The sequence below is a fragment of the Rhinoraja longicauda genome, chromosome 10 (assembly GCF_053455715.1).
Source record: "Rhinoraja longicauda isolate Sanriku21f chromosome 10, sRhiLon1.1, whole genome shotgun sequence".
Taxonomy (NCBI): Eukaryota; Metazoa; Chordata; class Chondrichthyes; order Rajiformes; family Arhynchobatidae; genus Rhinoraja; species Rhinoraja longicauda.
In genome coordinates, this window is record NC_135962.1 from 43,739,023 (window position 1) to 43,758,443 (window position 19,421).

The window sequence follows — 19,421 nt, forward strand, 5'->3', positions numbered from 1 at the left end:
AATAAACACCATACATTTTCTTAATTCAAGCTTTTTGAAAGATGTCCATTTTGAAAGCAATAAAGATCCTCCATATGTTATCGAAGTAACACCTGTAGTTTATTATCCAATTCATCAACAGGAATGGAAAGGCCAACTTTGATGACCAGTCCCTTGTTATGAGGTGATGGTGAACTGTCATCATGAACTGGAGAAAAGGAATCGGTCGAGACCCTTCTTCGGTCTGAAGAAGGGTCTCGACCCAAAATGCCACCTATTCCTTTTCTCTAGAGATGCTGTCTTAACTGTTAATTAAGAGGAACTGGTTGGGTCTCTGTTCTAGGAAGAAGCAAAGGGCTCTGAGGCTTTCCATGTGGGGAATGTAAGATTAAAGAGACTGGGGGTCGAAAGAAGCGTATCGACTGATCCATGCTCTCCAGTGATACTAACTGACTTGCTGAGTTACTCAGCATTTTGTGTCCTTTTGGACATCCACAAATATGGGCAGTGGGAATCAAGGAATGAAAGTTGTTTTTGTTCAAGATTTCAGCATCTGCACTCTCTTGTAACTCCAATTCAAAGTAGAGATGTTTCTCTACTATTCTTTTTCATCGATTACGAACATGGCTTGACCTACTGAAATGATGTCCAATAAAAAAAAATTTTTTTTTAAGGGTAGTAGGGTAAAAGAAGGGTATAAAGGTAAAACACATATTTTCTGACTTTGGATGTTCTTAAATGTGCTCTGATTTTTTAAAAAAATTCACAGGTACTGTAATAAATATTTTGTCCAGTTTTTTTATCGTGGTACTGAAAAGAGTTAGTGTAATAAGAAGTAGCAGTGGAGTATACAAGAAAACTGTGGGCACAATATTTGTTATGATCCCTAGTAAGTGAGGAAGAACACTGTGGGTGACTGAATTTCGTCAAAAAAAATCGTTTTTTTGGATGACAAATAAAGCTATCTTGAATCTTGAATCTTGAATAATAGCAACCATGCAATTACTGTCAAAAGAATTGACACTTTTAACAATGTAAGAACATCAATAAAATTAATCGTAATATACTTCAATCATCAATTTTATTCTAAATCTTTGTCAAGCACTTTACATTCCTTCCACCTTATTTTTTTTTAAACTCCCACATAGCACATACACTCCAATGTATGAAGATTATTGTGATAAGGAATGTTGATCCCAGTATATCAACTCGTACATAGATTAAAAAGAGGATAATGTAATCATTTTGAATTATTTGCCTTTTAATCATTTTATAATGGTGAAAGTTTCTACCAATAGGTCATGAGAACTACTGCTAGTTTTGGTTTTAAGATTACATTAAATCTATTTTATTAAGTTCTATTTTTTTAATCATTGGATGGTTCAATGATGTGGTATAATTCCATTTTGTACATTGCCTGGTTTTAATATGAAAGATCTTCTATTGCATATGAATCTGAGAAACAGAACCTGTAAGTCTGCAAGCCTTCACTGTCAATCATATCAATGCTGAACTATGTCCAATATTCCTCGGTTACTTGATTTTCCCAGATGTCCTTCCTTGGTAGAGAATTTCAGGGTGCAGAGCACTCTAGGGAAAGAAATGTTACCTTATCTCTGTTCAAAGTGGCAGACTGCACATCCTGTATGTTTTCCCTGTGACCTGTGTGAATTTTCTCCAGGAGCTCCAGTTGCCTCTCACACTCCAAAGATGTACAGGTTTGTAAGCTAATTGACTTGGTAAAATTGTAAATTGTCCCTAGTGTGTGTAGGACAGTGTTAGTATGCGTGGATCACTGGTCGGCACAGACTTGGTGGGCCGAAGAGCCTGTTCCCACGCCGTATCTCTAAACTAAAAAAGTACTGAAGACAGTAGATCCTCCTCTTGGAAGAGCATGCAGACAGTTACCACTGGCGTCATCTTGCATCTGTGATCCTCCACACAATGAAGCCTCTTCCACAAGTTCCTGACAGGGTAGGCAGGTGGCAGGTTTGTGATCAGTGTGATCCTTTCTCTGTTTACATCGTCCCAATGCTTGGACAGAAGGTTTGCAATACATCTCAAAGTGTTCGTTCTATACTTTTGAGTTTGCATGAGCCAGAGAGTCCCATGAGACAGATGGGAAGTTGTTTTATTTCAAGGAGGCTTAGAGCACAACCTTGAGGCTTTTCCCCTGCCTGCCTGATAATCTCTTCCTGTGACTGAGCTCAGAATAGAGGGTCTTAAATCCAAGGTCTTTCACATTTCGGCTTCTTGTCAAAGCAATCTAAATCCTTTTGTTTAGAAAAACAAATATAAGAATGCATATAAAAATTATGCAGATTATTTACATTGCTTTTATTTTCCCAGCATGCTATTTGAAAGTGTAAAACCTACAGTTTATAACACCAGTAGGAATATTTATCTTAAGTATTTATTAACTTTATTTCAAAGCTTTAACATAATGCCACTTCAGAGACCTGATTTGCCTTTCTAGTAAACAATTTGAAGTCCTGGCAACAACAAGGTAATATGTTTCAACAATATGTCCACAAATTGACATTGGAACAAACTTTTCAGACATCAAACCAAGATACAAATTACCTTTCCCTATCTTAGGGATGAAAGTTCCTCCAGGATTTTGTCACAGCATAATGTAGCATAGCAAAAGGGCTTATTACCCTATCCATTCATGCCAATCAAGATGTCCATCTAAGCAAGTCCCCTTTACGTACATTTGGCCCTCATCCCTCTAATTCTTTCCTATCCATGTACCTGTCCAAAGTTTTTAAAATGTTATTATTGTGCCTGCCTCAACTACTTTTGCAAACAGCTCATTCTGTATGCACACCACCCTCCCTCTGAAGAAGTTGCCCCTTGGGTCTCCTTTTAAATCTTTCCCTCTCATGTTAAATCTATACCTTCTAGTTTTTGATTTTCTTTCCCTGGGAAAAGACTATGGCTTTACCTATGGCCATCATGATTTTATAAATCTCCATAAGGTTATCTCAAAGTCTCCTATTCTCCAAGAAATAAAGTTCTAGCCTGTCCAAACTCTCCCAATAGCTCAAATCCTGACAACGTTCTCGTAAATCTTCTTTGCACTCTTTCCAGCTTAATGGTGGCACAATGGTAAAGTTGCTGCCTTACAGCGTCAGAGACCCAGGTTTGATCCCGACTATGGGTGCTGTCTGTACAGAGATTATACGTTCTCCCTGTGGCTGTGTGCTTCGATTTCCTTCCACGTTCTAACGACGTGCAGGTTTGTAGATTAGTTGGCTTCTGTAAATGTCCCTAATGCGTAGGGTAGAACTAGTGTGAACGGGTGATTGCTGGTCGGCATGGACTTGGCGGGCCAAAGGGCCTGTTGCCACACGGTATCTCTGAAACTAAAACCAAAAAATACTTTAAGTGGGCCTCACCACCATCTTGTACAACTGCAACATAAGGTCTGAACTCCTGTGGTCATTGCATTGAATGACAAAGGCCACTGTGCCAAAGGTTTTCTTCACAATCCTATCTGTCTGTGACATTACTTTCAGGGATATATGTACTTGTACCTCTGTTCTCCAGGGCCCAACCATTCACTCTGAAAGTCTTATCTTGATTTGACTTTCCAGAATGCAACTCCTTGCACTTATCTGAAAATAATGCCATTTGCCATTCCTCTTCCTACTTATTAAGCTCACGAAGGGATAGGAGTATGGCCAAGTGAAATAGGAATCAATGTGAAAGGTAAGGTGAGTAATGGATTTAAAGTATTATTATATACTAGACCAAGTGAATCAATGGCCTTCTCCAACCCCTCAAGCTGCACATTCTAGGGTTCAGCTACACTCTTGGTAACAATATTGTTCTTCAGTTTCTTTCTAATTGTCCTTCCCTTTACCTTAAATCTCTGCCCTCTGGTTATAAACACCTCTGGTATGAAGACATATGTCTCTTTATCTCCCCTTAACAGTGACCCTCATAATATTGGAAATCTCACTCTTGACTACTTTCAGCTTCCTGCACTCCAAATCCATTCTATCCAAACTCTTTCCATAGCTGTAATGGTCCATCCCTGGCAACATGCTGGGGAATCTTCACTGCACCCGCTTCAATGTACATCCTTCAGATAGTTGGAGAGCTCATTCATCCATTTCTTTTGCAAAAAAAACAAAACAAATTCCATGAAGAATTCAGTCAAATGTCTCCAAATATGAGGAGTTCACTGCCGTTGTGCTTTCATTTTTTGGCTAGATGGTTTAGTTAAATGATACAGAACTTTGGACTCAAATTGTACCTCTTCAGTTAGATAATTTAAGTTTTGTTACAAAACTTTAGTTTCAAAAATATAGTTCTTCAGAGGAAATGTGCCACTGTCACCTGGTTTATCCATTTGGGACTCCAGACTCACTCGCCTCTGAATTAACTTAGTCAATCATTGCCAAGAGCAATTAGGGATGATCATTAAGTCCTCTTCTTGCAGGAGATGGTTGTCTTGAACAGAGTAAAGTTACTTAGTTGTATGACCAAGAAGGCACTTAATGGATACACATCAATTATAACCCTGCAGTAAGGGGAAGTTATATACCAAAAACCTTAGCTTATATTCCTTTAAGAAAGTAGCTGAGCCATGGCCAAACTTGGCTTCACTTTGACACCTAAATATATTCGAGGATCTAAATTGAAACATTGTCTGTCCATTACCTTCACAGGTGCTGCCTGACCCGAGTTCCTCCAGCATTTTGTTTTCTGTTCAAGATTCCGGCATCTGCAGTCTCTTATGTCTTGAAGATAGACACAAAATACTGGAGTAACTCAGCATCTCTGGAGCGGGATGGACGATGTTTTAGATCAAGACCCTTCTTCAGACTTGTCTCCATCTAAACAAAATGTGTCTCCATCTAAATGATTGATATTTAATTTGACGCCTTTGCAACTGGATCTTTGACTTCCTCATCAGCAGATCTCAATCAGTGCCGATCAGTAAGAACAGCTCCTCCTCAATAACCATAGGGTTCACTATGTGCTTAGCCCACTGCTCTCCTCTCTTTACACCCATGACTAGGTGGCTAAATACAGCTTTGATGCCATTTATAAATTTGCTGATGACACCACTGTTGTTGGTCAAATCACGGGTTGCAGTGAGGCTGTATATAACAGGGAGATGGAACACCTGGTTGAGTGGTACCACAAATAGCGACCTCTATCAACAAAATAAAGGACATAATTGTTGACTTCAGATAGAAATGGGAAGTTATATGCCAGTTTTCATTGATGGGTTGGCTGTGGAGAGTTATCAGCTTCAAATTCCTAGCTGCAACATCTCAGATGACCTTTCCTGGGCCCAGTATTTATTCACAAAATGCTGGAGTAACTCAGCGGGGCAGGCAGCATCTCAGGAGAGAAGGAATGGGTGACGTTTCGGGTCGAGACCCTTCTTCAGTCTGAAGAAGGGTCTCGACCCGAAACGTCACCCACTCCTTCTCTCTTGAGATGCTGCCTGACCTGCTGAGTTACTCCAGCATTTTGTGAATAAATACCTTCGATTTGTACCAGCATCTGCAGTTATTTTCTTACACTTTCCTGGGCCCAGAACAGACAAGATCATGAAACAGGCATGCCAGCACCTTTAAACATACCTCAGCAACAGAGCACTTTGTACCACTTATTGGACTACCATGGACTTGTTGTTTTTTGGAATTGTATTTTACATCAAGGTTTTGCGTTTTTTTGTACAGTCCTTTTACCGTCTTTACAGAAGTCGTGTAATTTATGTACAATTTATATATTTTTCTGTGTTGTCTGAGTCCATGTGCCTGGGATGTTGCTGAAAGGATGATTTTCATTGTATCTGTACCTCTGCACACATGACAATGAACTGGATTTGACTCATTTCGACACACTTTCCCATGAATCCTGTTTCCTTTACAAGCTTTGTTTTTCGCTGGCAAAAGATGGGTGGCAGACAGGAGGGTGGGTAATTAATTACTGACATCTTTTACGGACAGTATTTTGGGTTCAACTCTTAAGATAAATATTTACACATCACTGCCATTGAATATCGCATCACAGGAAACATCAGTCCGGAAAACAGACTACGGACAATGTTAATGGTAGTGACATTTTTGCACAGGAACAGAACAAAGATCAAAACAGATCAAACTTATGCATCAGATCAGGATGAGAATGTATCTAATCCCTCGAAGTTGATCAAATAATTCCGTTTTAGTTATTTAACCATAGGGTGAGTAATCATTATTGTTGCCTCAATGTATCTAAAATGGGAATTTACAACGCAGATCTAGTGTATGTTGTGATTTCACTTTTAGTGAAGGGCTCAGACTATCTTAACGATGGTTAAAAAGATCTGCAAAAAGGAGGCTAAATAATAAATTTGGTTCTATAAAGTGTACAATGTGTATCAAAATATAGAGATCCCATTGTAATTAATGTTTCAAAATGTATACTAGACCTAAACATGCATAATTGCCTACGTAAAAAAATTGTCACCCTCTGGAGAAGTTGCCGCTCATTAATAAAAGTTCAAATTGGATAATTTTCTAATTGCAATATTTTGATATTTGGAGGCGATAAAGTTCACAGGAGTATCTAGTGCCCCGTGTTGTCATTTATAACAAACAGCGCGATGCTTTAAGTCAAGCACGCTAACAATATTATTAAAAGTTGGCATAACTTTACACATTCCAGTTCATAAAGTGTTAACCACCCTTTCTGGACAGATCAGATTTAAATGTTGCATTTAATGAAGACTCGTCCATAATCTCACGGGGATCTAAATTATAAAGATTGCACATTACTTTGTAGTGTTTCTAAACTCCAGATTTTGTTTGCTCTTTCTCGTCCCCCTCCCCTTCCCCCTTCCTTCTCCCTTCTGGTGTGCACATGAACTTATCAGAGTACACCAGAACTAACTTTAAATAATGCAACGAAACCAGCGTTCCGGCGTCAGCGAAGAAAATCCCAATTTAGGACGCTCCCAAGTATTAGGTTTTAAGTGTTTCAAACACAAACTGCGAGGTTTGGGTTGAATGCTGCGTTTGTAGTTTGTTTTATATTATAGGGGGGGGGGGGGGGGGGAGAAAACATCGCAAGGAAACAGACGCTCTTGGGATTTACTAAAGCTCCTGGCGCAATTCCGTGACACACACACAGAGCTCCTATTGTATGAGCTGCTGCTTTACACATCTCCTAATTTGGATTTACCGGGAAACTCATTTCCTGAGGCTGGAGAGGGAGCGAGGGTTGGAGAGAGGCGGCGGGATCCGAGGAAGGAAGGGAGGGAGGGAGTGACAGACAGACAGGCAGGCGGAGGTACCGGCCGGGAAGAGAGAGAGCGGTGGCCGGCGCGAAGGACGATGCCCGGCGTTGGCAAGGAGCCCCAGCGTTCGCCGCCGCCGCCCCTCCACCAGCACCACCTCCACCAACAACAGCAGCAACACCACCACCAGCAGCAGCAGCCCAGGGGCATGCTGAAGTGTGTGGTGGTCGGGGACGGCGCGGTGGGCAAGACCTGTCTGCTCATGAGTTATGCCAACGATGCCTTCCCAGAGGAATATGTACCCACCGTCTTCGACCACTATGCAGGTGAAGGAAGGGGATGAGTGAGTGAGGGAGTGAGTGAATGAGTGAGGGAGTGAGTGAGGAGAGGAGGGAAAGATGGAGTGAAAGGGGGAGGGAGTGAAAGTGAGTGAATGAGTGAGAGAGTGAAAGAGGAGAGGAGGGAAAGATGGAGTGAAATGGGGGGAGGGAGTGAAAGAGAGGATCAAGGAGTGAAAAGGAAAGGAGAGAATGAGTGGTGGGAGAAAGTGAATGAGGGGTAGAACGAGGGAGTGAAAGAAGGGAAGAGAAAGAGTGGGGGGGTGAGTGGAGGAAGGAGGAAGTGGATGGAGGGAGGGGGAGGGAGAGGAGAGGGGAGGGAGAGAGGGAGGGAGGGAGAGGAGAGGGGGAGGAGGGAGGGGGAGGAGGGAGAGGGAGGGGGAGGGGGGAGGGAGGAGGGAGGAGGAGGGAGGGAGGGGGGAGTGCGGCCTCCTTCAGGACGAGAGAGCCGGGCTGCAGGGGTGACCTGGGGCTGCTCGGTGCAGGGCAGGGCCCAGCCTGCTGAAACTCTCTGTTTGAGCCGGGGCCTCCCCCCCCCCCCCCCCCCCCCCCCTTCCCCGGGCAGCTGGTGGCGGGAGAGGGTGACCGCCGACTCACCGGGAGAGAGAGTAGAGAGAGGGGGGCAAGGCTTGGTTCCGAGGAGGGCTACACACCGCCAGGCTGTCCCGCTGGAAATGGGTGCAGCTTTTTTTTTTTTGTCTGTCTTTTCTTTCTCTGTAAATAAAAGTGACCTCAGAGTAAAAGAATCCGAGGATGCGTTAAATCGAAACAGTGTAGTTTCCGCAGCGAGAGAGGAGAAATCACCCTCCTGAAACTTGCTGGTGGGAGTTGTGTCGTGAGTTTTAAACTGTGTCCCAACCACTAGCATGGGATCTCTTTTTCCCTCCTCACCCGAGTTTCAACCCAGGGACTTGCTGTAAAACAGGTTCTCCGACTGCACACCAGCAAGTTTGACAGGATGGAGAGCTTTCTTGTTCATTTATTTGCCACTCAAAACTGTGCATTTGTGTGGAGACGTCTCAAGCCCTTGAACGTCAATTCAAGACACTAGTGCTTGCTGTTAAGTTTACCAATGCAGTTACCGGCTCATATTTCATTTATAAATTCTTTCTGTGTCTTTCAGAAAAGTTTTTCTTGGTTTTAATTTTTTTTCTTCACAGTCTATTAACTGAATTTATCTAATAAATAGTTTTAGGACTACATTTTTTGCCCTTTCCGCTGTTGATTTGAATCATTGGGTAATTTAAATTTGATTAGTCAAAAAATATTTCATACTTGGAAGTAAATCAATTTGCCAGTATGATTTTCCATCTCTAAAAGTAGATCATTTGCAGCGGTTACCTCAATAATCTACCTGACACAGCTGTGATGATGCCTGAAAATATATTTAGTTGGTTTATTTGTTTTTATTCAATTATTTCCCAGCTTCCACATCTGCCCAAAACAAAATCAAAGTGTATTTTAACCTTTAAAAAAACATATAAAGTCCTGGAGTAACTCAGCGGGTCAGGCAGCATCCTTGGAGAACATGGAGAGGCAATGTTTTGTGTTAGGACCCTTCTTTGCATTGCTTATCGAAACGTATAAGATTATTAAGGGGTTGGCCACGTTAGAGGCAGGAAACATGTTCCCAATGTTGGGGGAGTCCAGAACAAGGAGCCACAGTTTAAGAATAAGGGGTAGGCCATTTAGAACTGAGATGAGGAAAAACTTTTTCAGTCAGAGAGTTGTGAATCTGTGGAATTCTCTGCCTCAGAAGGCAGTGGAGGCCAATTCTCTGAATGCATTCAAGAGAGAGCTGGGTAGAGCTCTTAAGGATAGCGGAGTCAGGGGGTATGGGGAGAAGGCAGGAACGGGGTACTGATTGAGAATGATCAGCCATGATCACATTGAATGGCGGTGCTGGCTCGAAGGGCCGAATGGCCTCCTCCTGTACCTATTGTCTATTGTCATAACAGGGGTTATGGGGAAAAGGCAGGATAATGGGGTTAGGAGGCAGAGATAGATCAGCCATCATTGAATGGAGGAATAGACTTGATGGGCCAAATGACCTAATTCTGCTCCTATCACTTATGACCTTATGAGACCTACTGGGCATTTCCAGCTTTCCTGTTTTATCCTCTGATGAATTAGGGAAATAATTGATGCAATTGGCATAATTTCTCAATTATGTTATTCCTGGAATGTGTTTTCCATTATCACATTAACAAATATGACTTCATATCATGCCATTAGTAATGAGATTGCTACCTGGTTATATCCTGGGTCCATTCGTGCCCTTGAGTCCCACACCAAATGGTGGAGCCAGTAATCTTGCAGCTGCACATTTCTGAAGGAGACCCGAGCTCATAGAGGTGCCCCATTTTCAACAGGAGATTTGTTTGCCCTCTTTAATGGATGTAAAATTAATGAGTCTGTTTGCAGCAGAGCAGGGGAGTTTTCCTGCAGTATTTTTCCTGCAATCAAAGTTGTTTGCAAGGATGAATTATTGGGTTGTTATTTCATTGCAAGCAGCGTTTAGTGTCACATGCAAAATCTTGCATGCAGTGGCATCACAGGCACATACAGAAATATAGATTCTATATAAATCACACACACATTCTGCAAAAAAATTAGTGTAAAACAATTTTTTTAAACCCAAGATCAAAACAGAGCAAATGTGCAAAACAGTACAGTTCAATTGCCAAGGGACAATTAGGTTTGTGTGAGTCAGTTCAAGAATCTTGTAGAAAATCAGCTGTTCTTCAATCTGATGGTGTGCAACTTCAGGCCTCTGTACCTCCTGCCTGATGGTAGCAGCGAAAAGAAGACCTAACTCGGATTGTGGGTTTTTGATGATAGATGCTATTTCTTGAGGAAGCATCTCCTGTGGATGCTTTCAATTGTGGCGTGGGCTGTGCCTGTGATGGACTGGGCTGAGTCCACCACATTCTGCATTCCAGAATGTTGAAATTGCTGTAGCAGTCAGGATAATTTCTACAGTGCATCTGTAAAAGTTAGAATATTTGTTAAGATGCTGAATCTTTTTTACTTCTGAGATAGTAGAAGATTGGTTTTCACAAATTGATGTGCATTTTGTTACATTTGTTGCATCTGCATATATTCCTGAACAAACATAGGTGGAATCATTTGGTCAATCTTAAAGAGGAATGCTGATAACATTACTTCAACAAATAAGTTTGAAAGATCAGTTTAAAAATGTCAACATAGTTACTTGTTAGTATATTGCTACAAGGGATCTATTCCACTCAAGGATTTTTTTAAACATGTAAAAGAATAATTCAGTAGTTTGCTCATTATAGATTTACATGCCTGGATTTAAGACCTAATGCTACCACAAAAACCTACCTTCATTAGATTGAAGGATTTAAAAACAAGTTATATCATTAGCAATTTACTTTGATGTGCTTATACACATTATTGTGTGCCTATTATTTAAAGAAATGTTTAAACATTTTGCTTGCAATTACTTTTTAACTCAATACATATGCTTTTTATTCTAAACTTTCTTCCTTTAAGATATTGATTCCTTTGCCAGAGTACTTTTACAAGTTGCAATATACTTGTACTCCTGATGGTGTGTCCAAATGATTGCTTTTCGAACATGGGTCTTAACAGTGAATTTTAATGGGTCTTTAAGAGTGACTAAATCATAGCCAAGCCTTGCACAGGGGGTCTCAGAATCTGCTTCAACTTGTGGCACTGTGATCACAAGTAAAAGATAGTATTAGGCACAAACTCCAGCTTACTTTTAGTGCTACTCTGGCCTTTCCCCTAAAAAATATCTAATTTGAGAGAGCAAAAGATACAGGATGTGCAGATCAACAGTTGGGTTCAGAGCCAAACACAATAAGCTTTTGTTCTTGAAATTACATCATGCAGTATTGGGTGGGTCACTGTTGTAGTTTCTGATTCAACCTCAATAGTTTTATTTTTAACTAGAATCAGTTGTAGATCTTAAAAGGGAAATAAAAGCACGACTGTTGGTTTCAACGGTAGGAATAGATGAGATTAGTTATTACAGTCTAAGTGGACCTAAGCTAGATACATTGGGATAGCATACAATACATTGCACAAAGTTATATAAGTGGTTTATCACATATATTAACATTGTGGTAGGTTACTTGGAAAATATTAGAGAACCATGTTATTCTTTGATAGAAATAAAAGGATTTACCTTTAGAAAGGTGATGAGGAGGAATTTCTTTAGTCAGAGGGTGGTGAATCTGTGGAATTATTTGCCACAGACGGCTGTGGAGGCCAAGTCATTGTGTAGTTTTAAAGAGGAGATTGACAGATTCTTGATTAGAAGGGGTGTCAAAGGTTATGGGGCAAAGGCAGGAGAATGGGATTGAGAGGGAAAGATAGATCAGCCATGATTGAATTGCGGAGTAGACTCAATGGGCCGAATGGCTGTATTCTGCTCCTATAACTTATGAATTTATAAAATGTTTTCTGCTTTTTGCTGGTGGGAATATTCTTAGTTTTGCAGTATGGCAGGTTTCCACTTTGTTATGTGATTGAGATGGAATTGATTGAGATTTCACTGATAAATTCTTTGTGTCGGAATCACTGCATGTTAATGCAGGGTTGCAAGACCATTGCTCCTTTTGTTCAGAACTTTCCTGTTGCATTTTTAGGTGCACGTCTTTCAGGCTCTTAACTCATCCAATTTTAAGTTGTAAAATGAAAGGTTCTTATCAATATTGTTTGTGAATACAAGGTTATCTAGTTTTGGTGTTCCATTGAAAAAAACCCTCTGCTTTACAGATGTTGATTGTAAACCATATGAGGAATAGCTGGTTCCTTAATTTATTCCCTGTGGCCCATAAACATTAGATTTGCATTCCATTAGTATGAACCATGCTGCCTCAGTTGGTAAACTCTCCGTGAGTTAATATCCAACAACTGATAATCATCGCCTTTATGAATATGAAATATTTCATTTACACATGTGCTTCATTTTATTTAGGCTACTGTTTAAATCCTTTTCTTAGTAAGTATGCAGAGGTGCCAAAGAGTTATCCCCAGTACCATTACCGATATTTATCTTTGCCGATAACATGGTTACGGATTCTGTTTTTTTTTGTTTTCAAATGCTCTTTGTGGGATCATGTTATGCACAAATTGACTACCGTGTTTCCTGAAATACTTCATTGATTGTAAAGGGCTTTAGGAAGGCCTGGGGCCATGAAAAGAACTGTGTAAACATAAAATTAGTTTAATTGTTATTCCTTCATAAGATATGGATATTGTTACTATATCAGCATCCCATCCCTGTTTACCTTTGTGAGGGCTGTTGTGAGCTGCTCCCATGAGTTGTTTAGCACTCCCACAGTACGGGCGACTCCTGCTTTAAGGCCATTCTGGTTACGGAAATTTGCCCTTTGCAGACTTCACAAAGCACAACCCTAAAATGTTGAGATTCAAAATAAAATTCATTCTCACAGAATTTATGAATTTATGTATGGGAGGGAAGAATAAATTCGCAATTTTTTTTCCAACTTGCGTTTTTGACGCATCAGCAGATGAGGCGGCTGTGGGAAATTGTGATGTGGACTGTTTTCTTGGAAAGTTCCAAGATCTTATTCCAGCCATTTGAAAGGAATAGTAATTAGATTTCTTAGTCCGGATGATAGATGACTTGGTTGGGAACATGGAGGTAGTATTCTCAGGCAGTTCCTTCTGGTGAAGGATGACTTACTACCACTCCATTGGAGGGAGATGGCTATTACTTTAACATAAGATGCATTTTAACACTTTTATTTTTACAGTAAGCCACTGTGCATCTATTATGAAAGTACTTTTGTTCAATCTCTTCAGGACTCGTTTAGCTAATCAATTACTCATTCTTCTACTTCTGGAAGTCAAAGTAATAATGTCAAGACAAAGCAGCAGTTCAAATCCAGCTGTTAATAAGCTACAGTTCGTTTCTCATTGCAATAGAAACACACTAACTGTATTGTGACCTTGTGCAACTTCTATGGACAATATCCTAGAAACTCAGAATCAGCAATTCCATCCAGTTCATAGCCGAACTACATAGTCCAGAATAGTCAAATCTATCATCACTGTTGATTTAGCCGAGTGTGGGCAAAGTAATTGGATACTGCTCAATCGGTACCAGTGTCCCAGAGTAGAGGAAAGCAAATTAAACAAAACTGAGATTACTGTACTCTGGGTTGCACATGCAAACTTCCTACGAGGATAAGATTAGCTTTGGATGCAATGCTGCCAAAAGTAAAAAGACTGACTGATATTTGCAGTTCAAGCAAACACTTGCATAGCTCCCACTGGACCATGCGACAGAACTATTGCTGCTCTTGGAGAATGAACTGGTGTGCAGGGAAAGGAGAAAAAAGTTCACTGCAATGAGTAATCCGTGTGCTATAACATTTTTATTTGTTGCTAATTGAATTTACTCTAGCTGGCTGTTGAACTTGCGACAAAACAACATGGTTCTTGACTTGTGCTGTGATTCTTAATATAATTTGCATAATTTCTAAAATGGCTGCAAAATTAACCCAGAGACCAAAATTTATTTTCAGCAAATGACCTCACCTACTCTAGTCATTAAAAAAAATCTGTTTCCTTATACAAACAGTCCATTAGGAAATTTTGTGGTCATTCTGGAGGAGAATTCTGAAATGGCTCAAAAGATTTTGTATTTCAATACTGCACATTTAGTGTGGACTAATTTGTTGGTGTCCCCAAACTTATACCAAAGGCAAATCATTTTAGACAGGACTTACTACTACATGTGTATTTGAAAGAAATATGTAGGAAGTAACTGAAGATGCTGGTTTACACCGAAGATAGACATTAAAAAATCTGGAGTAACTCAGCGGGTCAGGCAGCATCTCTGTATAGAAGGAAAGGGCGGTGTTGCGGATCAGATGAAGGGTCTCGACCCGAAACGTCACCCTTTCCTTCAATCCAGAGATGCTGCCTGTCCTGCTGAGATACTCCAGCTTTTTGTGTCTATTTAAAGAAATAGTTAATTAAATTCAGTTTTATTTTCAATTGCTCAACTATCAATAATTTTACAAGTTTTCTGAAAGTAAAATGGAAGGATAGAACCATGAAATATGTTGCTACCGCTCTCATGTGTCATTGGGATAATATTTAATTGGCCCCATGCTAATTGGCATTGACCGTAATGTATAATTACCATTTGTAATGAATTATCCAAGCAGAGCAAGCAGTAAGGTTCTGCAACTCCAGCTGAATGGATCTGCACAGATGTGCGTTGCTCGTTTCAAAACGTCTGCAGTAGCTCAAGCCGATTTCTATTTTCTTGTGATTGCAGTTTTTCAGTAACTTATTATTTTTTTCAAATTAGCCATGATGTAAATCTAATGGTTTTGTTGCTGAAATGGAAGCCAACGACAAAAATATAGCAAGAAAATTGATATGACCAATTGCAACCCATAAAGCATATTGAACGGTGAAAATTGTGATCACAACTTGAATGCCTTTTGAAAGTGTGTTATGGCCACAGAAGGAAATTTGTTCAAACAAAATTTGTTCAAACTGTTTTAGCTACCATAGCAAATTATGCTTTCTGTAATATGCTCAAATTCTGTTAAGTTTGGTATTTATTACCAGCTAAAAATGTACTGCGTTTTATTTAGCTGCGATGGGCTATATTAGGCAGCAGTAGTACAGAGATCCATTTGTTCAACTTAATCTTAAATAAATGGCCATCATTCTGTTAGTGCACAAATTTAAATTCAGTTATCAGAATCAACTCACCCTTTTATTTGGTTTATAGTATTTGCCTGGTTTCAGCATCTTAAAAATTAATGACATAGAATATCGATGGGACTCATCATTTTCACAGTTACTATTATTTTTCAACTTTAGCCTGTAATTGCAGCAAATTAAGTTCAACTCATAAACACAAACTGAAAAAAATAGCTAATGTTGTAATGAATATTATCCAAACAGTGGCACTCTGATTAAAGTTATAGTTTGCTGCCATGCTTTGCTTTATAAAACAAAAAGCAGATGTCTGTTTATGCTAGTTCAGAGCATTGGAGCCAACAGCATATTACATGCATACTTCAAATAATAATGTCGTTCGGCATGCATGTTCTCCAGTAACTGTATATAATCAATATGAAAATATTTGGTAATTGTAGTTTCAATTTGCGTCTTTAGAAGCAATAATTTTATTTCAAACTTGCAATCAGAAGTTGATATCGCCTTTGTGTTACAGTTATGGTATTTCAAGGAAAAAACTTTGTTTCTCCTTTCTGATATCCTGAAAACATGCATATTTTAACCATATCTAAGTGGTGACAAAGTTTGCTGATGAAGCAAATTGAGGTGAATTTGAGCTAAGAAATCCTCTACTGGAAGCTGTTCAACCTACAGCATCTACACTGCAGAACTAAAGTACGGCGAATCTCAGCAGTCAAGCTGCAGTGTCCAGATGATGTATGTGCTGGAAGGATGAGCTCTAAGCCATCATTGACATTCACTGAAGCATACAAGAGGATTGGCCTTGCATTAAATATCTGCAAGCGTAAGGTCCTCTTCCAACCTCTCCACACTGTACAACATCCAATAGTACAGATTCACATTTACAGGACCACATTTTCCAGGGTGTATGCATCTGTAATGTTGGATGTTGTACAGTGCAGAGAGGTTTGAAGAGGACCTTCAGGCATTAGGTTTATTATTGTATACCGTGGCGCAGTGAAAAGCTTTGTTTTGCATAAGTGTAATCAAGTCAAATGCAAGTACAATAAGTAGAACAAAGAGGACGATACAGCGTGCAGAACACAGTTCCCAGCACTATAGTGCCTCATCTCCACACACCAAGTCCAATGTCCACAATGGGACAGAGAAATGGACAGTACCCTGCTCATGAAAGGACCATGTAGAAGCCCGATAAGACTGGGAACCTTATTCTTGTAGATCTTTAATGCAAGACCAATCCTCCTCACCCTGGAATAGGTGCTCCACTTCTCATGCCTCTGAAGCCACCTCTCAATGAAGATCCCTATTGATGGTGAAATTTACCATTGAATTCAATGCACCAACACAGCTTTTGGTTAATAGTGGGAATATATGTTTGAAAATCAAGATCTCCAACTTTGTACAAAACTCACTGTCTACCAGGAAGAAGTAACTATTTTCCCTCTTATGTGTTTTCAACATATGGACTACCTGCAGTAGAAACCTCATGGCATTGGAAGGATACCACCATTTTAGATTTAGATTTAGAGAAACAGGCCCTTCGGCCCACCGAGTCCGTGCCGCCCAGTGATCCCCGCACATTAACACTATCCTACACACACTAGGGACAATTTTTTACATTTACCCAGTCAATTAACCTACAAACCTGTACGTCTTTGGAGTACATTGCTAGGATGCGCTTGTCCAACTCCTTTGCACTCCACCAATTCTTTTAATCATGCTAGAAGCTCTGTGCTTGTGTTAACTGCTGCAGGTGAAAGATTATGACTATTGACTTAAACCCATACCATTGCCTCGTTATCCATTTAAGCCACTTCCCTCATCTCCTCCCCAGCCTGAAATATTTGTACCAGTCCTGAGCTGAACTTCTATTGTTGCATTAGCTTCATTGCAAAGACTGCCTCATGCATCACCTTGGTATCAACAGCCTTTTCACCTGATTGGGTCATCTGCCATTGAAAGCATCATACATTTTTGTTACATGAAGACTTGTAATCATTCTGTAATTTCTCATCTTGTCTCCCATTCTCCAGGTTCTGTCAGTTCTGGCTGTTTTAAAATGTTGTTTGCACATATCCTTTATCAAGTCCTGCTCACCCAACAACCCATTTCCATTTACAGGTAGTTCTGCTATAAATTGTTTTTCCATAATGCCAAATGATGAACGTGATTGTGAACTTGCCAACACCACATGTACATTGTGCACTTTGAATTGGTTATAATGAAGTTTAAGTCAGGAAATAGAGAACCAGTTAAGAGTACTTTGGAAATTGTCATGCAGAAAAAAAGGTCTAGAGGAAAAAAGCTCTTTTCATGTAATCTCCCCACAGTATTTCAATCACCATTGTCTCTTAAGAACACAGTCTGTCAGTTTCACCATAGGTGGCCATTAAAACTGACAAGTAATCACCTCTATTGATACTTGTGCAATGATACTGTTAAACAATGTAAAGTAGAGCCTTTGGTATCCATAGCTTACAGTAACAAAAATAAATTTATAGCTATTTTAAAAAATCTTTACTTTTGAGAAACCTGCTAATGCAAGCCTGCAACTGTTGACCCTAACCCCTCCCCCCCTTTGATGTCATTGTTTTTATAAGGTGATTATTTGATATAACACAAGCATTCTTTGGAACACCACTATTGTACTATAGCAGAACTACCTGTGCCTATTTTGCGTCTTATTCACATACATAACATTTACAAACTGATCTTCATTTCAGTGCTTCTCTGCATTGCTGAAAAATATCCAAAGTAATGTTTATAGCCAATATTAACATTGGCTATGTAGAATGTTTAATAGCTATAAATTTATTCTTGTTACTGTAAGCTATAGATACCAAAGGCTCTACTTTACATTGTTTAACAGTATCATTGCACAAGTATCAATTGAGGTGATTACTTGTCAGTTTTGTACATGGTACAACAGTTACCCCATCTTAAAAGAACTGGCACACGGGCATCTTCGACAACCCATAAGAATTGCCCTATGGGGCAAGTCAACCTCGACCCAAAATAACTTTGGGTCTTGAGTTTGATAATTAACAGTCCAAGGCATTGAATCAGCAGTGTGTCATAGATAATCCTATGTTGATATCCAAAGTAATATTTATGCAAAGTAAAAATATAACATGAAAATGTAGAATTCTGAACTAAACAAGTTAATATTGTACAATAGTTGATGGGGCTAATTTATTGTGATGCATGTGTTTGTTATTACTTTTGCTTGTTGACTAATATAACACATCTGGCATTGCATTCAGAAGTACTGACGGTCAAAAGTTTAAAAAAATAAATTGTCTTAAGCAGTAACTTGAATCTGTAAACTCCTGGACATGCCTGTCACAAACAATGGCTTTAACTATTACATCACAAGATAAACCGTTCCAATTTTCACAATTTTTTAAAACTAAATCACTACTGAAAGTTCATTAGTTGGTACATTTTATATAAATAACACATATACACTGACCTCTTTAGTGTATGTATATATTTGTGCATACAAAAAGCACAGGAATCAGCCAATAGCAAACTCCATTTTGATTGCATGTTGGTGATGAGATTTTGGGGTCAGCGTGAGATGATGCTCCATGCTGACTGCAAAGAGAAGCTGCCTGCAAAAGTCCAGCCGACCCACTGACCTGTTGCCAATTGATGAAATATGTGGCATCATATAATCATGAGGGGCGGGTGAAGCTGAGTGGGGGGTGGCACAGCGGTATAACAGCTCCAATTACTTGGGTTGAAGCCTGTTCTCTGCAGTTTGTAAGTTTAACCTGTGGTCACAGAGTTCCCTCAGGTGCTCCAGTTTCCTCCCACATCTCGAATCCGGACAATTAATTAGCCAATGTAATTTTCCCCTGGTATCATAAGAACATAAGTGATAGGAGTAGAATTAGGTGCATCAAGTCCACTCCGCCATTCATTCAAGGCTGATCTATCTCTCCCTCCTAAACGCATTCTCCTGCCATCTCCCCATAACCTCCGACACCCGTACTAATCAAGAATCTATCTATCTCTGCCTTAAATATATCCACTGACTTCCACAGCCGTCTGTGGCAAAGAGATGCAGATGATTTATTTTTTCTTGAGTTGTGAGGGGAAGAGGGAGAGAGTTGGTAATTATATGACAATAAATGGAATTAGTGTAT

At 39.8% G+C, this 19,421-nt stretch overlaps 1 protein-coding gene across 2 annotated transcripts in view; it reads left to right on the forward strand.

The window, feature by feature from the left end:
* Positions 1-7,300: 7,300 nt before the first annotated feature.
* LOC144597418 (rho-related GTP-binding protein RhoJ-like) overlaps positions 7,301-19,421 on the forward strand; it is a 43,130-nt gene continuing 31,009 nt past the window's right edge. For both annotated transcript variants that reach the window (XR_013547749.1, XM_078406771.1), the window contains exon 1: positions 7,301-7,551. Coding sequence is in view for 1 of the 2 variants with exons in the window: in XM_078406771.1 (XP_078262897.1) it covers positions 7,323-7,551 (229 nt within the window). In the remaining variant the exon portion in view is untranslated. The remainder of the gene's footprint in view (positions 7,552-19,421) is intronic.